This window comes from Platalea leucorodia (genome assembly GCF_965183815.1).
Source record: "Platalea leucorodia genome assembly, chromosome: 11".
Classification (NCBI taxonomy): Eukaryota; Metazoa; Chordata; class Aves; order Pelecaniformes; family Threskiornithidae; genus Platalea; species Platalea leucorodia.
The window spans coordinates 8,416,643-8,423,047 of NC_138833.1; the positions used below are offsets into that span (position 1 = coordinate 8,416,643).

Below are 6,405 nucleotides of genomic sequence, written 5' to 3' on the forward strand. Positions count from 1 at the left end.
AGAGAGGGAGCCTTTAGGTTTTTTCTTTGTTTGTTTGTTTGTTTGGTTGGTTGGTTGGTTGGTTTGGAGGGGGAGACAACCTTTCTTCTGACTTAGAATTGGAGGGAAATCAGTGACACCAATTGCAAATGCAGATTTAGTCTGGAGGAACCATTGCCCCGTGTTGTAGCCCAGCTCCCTTCCGATCAGGAGGCATGAAGCCTCTGGCTGGGCTGACTCCATGCTAGTTAAAGGAAAGACTATTGAACTCTTCTGCAGAGAGCATGCCGGCGTTGTCTGGTGCCATGTCCTCCGTGGTGATAGGGCCACGGGGGAAATCTCGTTCGCCGTCAGTGCCCCCGCTCGTGCCACAGTGCTGTGGTGGCAGGCTGGGGAGGATGGGCTTCAGGAACTTGAACTCGCTGTTGCCCGAGCCTGTCGTGAGGTTGATCTCGTAGCAATAGGCGTGGGACAGGGTCCCCGCAGCAGCTGAATCAGCCAGGCCGCTCTGCAAGTTGCCAGCGCCGTAAACCACATGCCCACCCTTCAGCTCCTTTCTCTTGCACATCTTGCGAGCGACGAAGGCTGCCGTGGACGTGAGGAAGAGGAGCGAGACACAGACCAATGAAATGATTAAATAGGTTGTCAGGGAGCCGCTGTCATCCTCCGTGGCCAGGCTGCTGTGCGGTAGGCGCATGTCTGAGAAGTCACTGAGCAGCAGTGCGCTCAGCGCCACGGTGGCCGACAGCGGTGGCTGCCCGTTGTCTCGCACCAGGACAACGAGCTTCTGCTTCACGGTGTCTCTCTCTGTCACGGGCCTCCTCAGCCGCACCTCCCCACTCTGCGCACCCACCACAAACAGCCCGGGGTCGGTGGCCCTCAGCAGGTGGTACGAGAGCCACGAGTTCTGCCCCGAGTCGGCATCCACGGCCACCACTTTGGTGATGAGGTACCCTGCCTCAGCCGACATGGGCACCAGCTCGCTGGATGGTGGGCTGCTGTCGTGCGACGGGTACAGCACCAGCGGCGCATTGTCATTCTCATCCACCACGACAAGGCGGACGGTGACGTTGGCACTAAGGCGAGGAGAGCCCGCATCGGAGGCGCTCACCAAGACTTCCATCTGCCTCACCTGCTCATAGTCCAGAGGCCGCAGCACAAACACCTGCCCGTTCTCAGAGTTCACAGAGATGCAGGAGCAGGGAGGCTGCTCTGCGGGGTGGGCTGGTGCCAGGGAATAGGTCACCTTGGCATTGGGCCCCACGTCGGCATCCGCGGCACTGACGGCTCCGACGAGCACCGTGGGGGCATTGTTCTCACGCACATGCATGGTGTACGACGTCTGGTTGAAGACAGGTGCATTGTCATTGACATCGGAGATGTCCACCGTGAAGGTCTGGGTGGTCGTGAGAGGAGGTGACCCCGCGTCTGCTGCTGTGACAGTGAGGATGTACCGTGCCGTCTCCTCCCTGTCCAGAGTGCTCACGGTCACCAGCTCGTAGTAATTCTTATAGGCCGGCCGCAGGGAGAACGACAGCTGGTCTTCAAGGGCACAGGTGATCTTCCCGTTGGCACCGGCATCTCGGTCCCTGACAGTAAAGAGGGCGACCACCGTCCCGGGTAACGCGTTCTCGGGGAGGGGGCTGCTGAAGGAATTGACCACCAGCTCTGGTGCATTGTCATTCACATCCACCACCTCCACCAACACCTTGCAGATTGACGAGAGGCCCCCGCCATCTGTGGCCCGCACGCTGAGCTCGTGATTCTGTGCTGCCTCAAAGTCCAGAGGCTTTGTGACTTTAATTTCACCGCTGGTGGGGTCAAGTGCGAATGCCGAGTGGCTCTGGCCCACTGCTTGGCTGAACTGATAGGTGATGTCCCCGTTGATGCCCATGTCCCGATCGGTTGCCACCACGCTGAGGACCACAGAGCCCTCCGGTGCATTTTCCAAGACCTGACCAACGTAGACTTTCTGGCTGAAGACAGGAGTGTTGTCATTTACATCTAGAACGACAATGTGGATTTGGGTGGTCCCACTCCTCGGCGGAGAGCCTCCGTCCATGGCGATGAGGCTGAAACCCACCTCCGCCTGCTCCTCTCTGTCTAGAGGCTTTTCCAAGACCAGTTCCACATATTTGTCGTCCTCACTCTGACTGCCAAAGGAGACACTAAAGTACTCGTTGTCGGGAGAGATGCTGTAAGCCTGGATGCTGTTGCTGCCAACATCCAGGTCCCGAGCCCCCTCCAGCGGGAAACGCGAGCCCGGGTCGCTCCTTTCCGGGATCTTAAAAGTGACTCGTTCCTCCGGGAAAACGGGCGAATGGTCGTTGACGTCCTGCACCGCCACCTCGACCCGAAAGAACTGCAGGGGGTTCGCCAGCAGGAGCTCGAAGGGGAGCGTGCAGGTAGCGGACTGCCCGCACAGCTCCTCCCGGTCCAGCCTGTCCGCCACTACGAGGCGGCCGGTGCCGAGGTCTAAGCGAAAGTGCTGCCGGCCGTCGTCCGAGGCCAGGCGGGCGCGGCGAGCCGCGAGCTGCGCCGGGGCCAGCCCCGCGTCCTCCGCCACGTTGGCTACCACGGAGCCGCTCTCCGCCTCCTCGGCTACGGAGTAGCGGAGGGACTCGGAGCGAGCGTGCGGCAGGGAGAGGAAAGCAGAGAGACAGAGCACTTGCCTTGCGATCGCCATGTCGCGGCGGCGGACAGCCTCCGCCTCGCCGATCGCCCGCGCGGTCCTCCGCCGAAAGCGGCGCCCGGCGGCGGCGCGGCGGCGCGGCGGGGCGGCGGGCGGGCGCCCTCCCTCTCGCCGAGTGCGGCCGGCGGCCCGGAGCGCGGCCGCCGTGGCCCGGCAGCGGATTGCACGGGGCACCGCTCGCCGCCGCTCGCCGCCGCTCGCCGCCGCTGCCCGGCTCGTCTGGGCCGGGCTGCGCTCGGCCGGGCTGGGCTCGGCCGCCTCCCCGCCCGCAGCCGCTCGGCGCCGCCTTGGCCGGGAGCACCACCCTGCGGCCCGCGGCGGCACTGCGCCCGCCGCCGCCCGCTGCCCGCGCTGCCGGCTCGCCCCGGCGCACGGACCCGCGCGCACACCGCGCCGGGGCGGGAAGCGCCGGGAAGGAGCGCCGAGAGCCCTGCGGGGCCGCCGCTCGAGTCCGAGCGCACGGGCGGCGCCGGCAGCTGCCCCGCGTCCTGCCCCGCTCCCCGCTGCCCGGAGCCCGCGGGCAGGCGGGCGCGCTTGGCTGCCGGGACGCCAGTCCGCGCCCTTGGAGAAACACGGCGGCGAGACGAGCACAACCCGTTTCCCACGGCGCCGTGGGGCGGAGGCTCAGCCCGGCGGCACCGAGCCGCGCTCCCCGGTCGAGCAGCCGGGCGAGAGCCTCCGCAGGTAGCAGCCCAGCACGGCACTACGGCTCCTCGGGAATCTCAGGCTGACGACGGGGAACGCAGGCGGCTCCCGGCGAGGCTCAGGCGTGGACGCGCCTGCCGGCCGGCCACTCCGCCGGCTCAACGGCGGGAGGGGCCGTGCGGCCCGCGTTGCCTTCCCTCTCGCCAGCGGGCTGCCAGCTGCACAGCGCTTCTTCGTCCTCGCCCGCCTCAGCGCAGCTGGAGCTCTTGGGTCAGTTGCAAAGGTCACTGCCCCCACCTCACGCCTTTGCAGAGGCCAACAGCGATACTCGCAGCCGCACACAGCACCTGCAGCGCTCCGGCGCCGGGAAGCGGCCCTCCGCCTTGCCGGCTTCCCACTCCTGCTCAGCCAACAGCGCCTGCTGCAGCCCCGCGCTTGCCAGCATCCCTCAGAACGGTGCTGACGGATTCGCGGGACATGCATGCGTTCAGGAGAGGCTCTCTGACAAGTCCTGCCCACCGCATTGCTTCCTAAACGGCACCTCCGACGAGCCCCTCGGGAAAGCTCCGCAGCGTGTTCCGGCCCTCTGATACGGGAAACAGCCTCCCCCTCTCACAGGGGAAAAACCACAATAAACCATCTAGTTATCACCCGCATCAGACACCCAGACCCTCGACTTGCAGCAACCTGAGAAGCAGCAGCTTTACACCCGGAGATGCTGGCTCCTTGAGATCTCAGTAAGAGAGACACGCCGACTCTCTAAGATGTCCTTCACAACTCCCTCTGTTACAGCTCACACTACAGGAAGAGGCTGGCATAGAGAATCCTTCGTCCCTTTAGATGCGGAGAACCCTGAGCAGAGTAGCTTCACACAGAACTCCAGCCACACACAGCGTGCCACGCAGACCCCCATCATAGAATTGAAAGAGTGTCCTCACTGTTTTAGGACTTCCCTGCAAGACAGCAATTCTATTCATCATTTCTACTGTCACAGTAAAAGACGTTCGCATGCGGACTTCTTGCTTGCAGGCAGCTGTCTCATCACCCCTGAGTGAGAGCTGAGTTTGTCCTGCTGACCAGGGATTTATGCAGCACAGCACAGCAGAGCACGGCACAGGCGCGTGCCTTCCCAGATTAACGGGACTGTGGATCACTCAGTCCTCGAGCTACAGCGGTCTTCCAGTCAGCATCACTATACCAGCTTGTCCTCTGGACTTACCTTTTTATCGGGGCCTTTGCGGAAGGGACAACTGTAGTCCTCTGCATTTCCCAAGAGCGAATCCTCTCCCTGGTAGTGGTTTTCACCCACCAATTGCCCACCTCCTGGGGCTCCCCCAAATACTTCCCCAAAGGAACGTGTATCCTGTCTTTGTGCCGTCCATCCCCCAAAGCCTTTAGAATCAAAACACTTTGTGCTTGAACGCCTTACAGTTGCCATCTGCAGCTGGAGCTCTTGGGAGAGTTGGACAGGTCACTGCCCCCACCTCACGCCTTTGCAGAGGCCTTTGCACACCCAGGGCCCCTGCTAGGGTAGCCGCCAGTTTCCCCTGACCTCGATCGAACCGGGCCCTGCTGCAGCCAGAAGATCAGGGCTCACAAGACCCATACAGGCCTGCCAGCAAATCCGTGATCCCCACAGTTTTACTGAATGCTCTGTCGGCTGCGTCTCCAAAGCGAGGAAATGGACCCCTTCAACTTCACCTCAGCCAAGGGACAAAATGAGAAAAAAAAGCCTCCCGGCCTTTTGAAAACTTGGACAGAGCTTCCCCAGAAAGAACATCTCCACAAAGACTCTCTCCACACAAGGCATTCAGCTGCTCTCTTTATTTCACTTTTACACACAAGGGTATCCCGGTTTACAACGGTACAGTTTCTAACTGCAGCACAACACAGCGTGAAGCTTTCCAGCTATTCCCTGCCACACTGCCTGCAGTCAAGCAATCCGTTATTACACATGGGGTGACAGTCCTTCTCAAGAGGAATAGGTAAGACAATGCTCAAAGGCAGTCTGCAGGGTAGAAGGAGAAAGGGCAAAAAGGAGGATGCAAATGCTCTAACACAAACCCAGAAAATCATATCGGGACACCTTTCCACTCCCATCAAGAAGCCTCTGAATTCCGGAACAACAAGCATGAGACCAAAGTCAAGGGCCCTTTTCCAAGTTCATCTCGATTCGACCTTCAGACACAGTCCTTTGAAGCACCTCGTGGCGTTTTCATACAGTGCACCCAACGACAATGAACATGTTCTCACAGCTCTGCACGGTTACAGCCTATCCCAACACCGTTAGTGCTGCCATATTTCCAAGGCAATCCCAAGGAGACAGCCCACGCAACCCTCCCCTTATGGGCCAAAGGAAGATCTTGTTGTGCGTTTTGCTGCTCTCCCTCAGAGAACATGAGACTTCTGTATTCAAAGGGTCAACACAGCCTTCTTGCCTGCTGAGCTGCAATTGCGTGCATCGCAACGGCTGGATGTGAGCTACTCCCTGCTTCAGCGGGCAGCCTTTGTGCAGCATAGGCAGACACACAACGGCTGTCCGGACAGACATAATGACCAGGGGGCAAAACACACAGAGCCCACACAGCTCAGACAGACGCATCCCAAACCCACAGAAGAAAGAGCCCCACGCTTGCAACACATTGTAACACGGTACTCACAACTTCCTTGCTTTTCTGACAAGGAACAAGAGCTACGTGCATTTCACTGAGCATGTGATTTGTCTGCCTGACCTTGCCATCGCAACACAGCACAGAATAAAAAAAAAAAAAAAGTGAGGCAAGAACTTAGCCGGGGGCTCCTGGGACTAACCCCACTCTCAAAGCATTTCAGAAATGGCTGCAGCAGAGCTGAAAGATATTATTGCCTGAGAGAGGGAGCCTTTAGGTTTTTTCTTTCTTTCTTTCTTTCTTTCTTTCTTTCTTTCTTTGTTTGTTTGGAGGGGGAGACAACCTTTCTTCTGACTTAGAATTGGAGGGAAATCAGTGACACCAATTGCAAATGCAGATTTAGTCTGGAGGAACCATTGCCCCGTGTTGTAGCCCAGCTCCCTTCCGATCAGGAGGCATGAAGCCTCTGGCTGGGCTGAC

General features: G+C 59.8%; 1 protein-coding gene across 1 annotated transcript; it reads right to left on the reverse strand.

Moving 5' to 3' along the window:
• Positions 1 to 208: 208 nt before the first annotated feature.
• LOC309596068 (protocadherin beta-15-like) lies at positions 209 to 2,680 on the reverse strand. Its single transcript, XM_082323814.1, has one exon. It carries the CDS (start codon positions 2,663 to 2,665, stop codon positions 224 to 226), a length of 2,442 nt encoding a protein of 813 aa, XP_082179940.1. The 5' UTR covers positions 2,666 to 2,680; the 3' UTR covers positions 209 to 223.
• Positions 2,681 to 6,405: the final 3,725 nt, after the last annotated feature.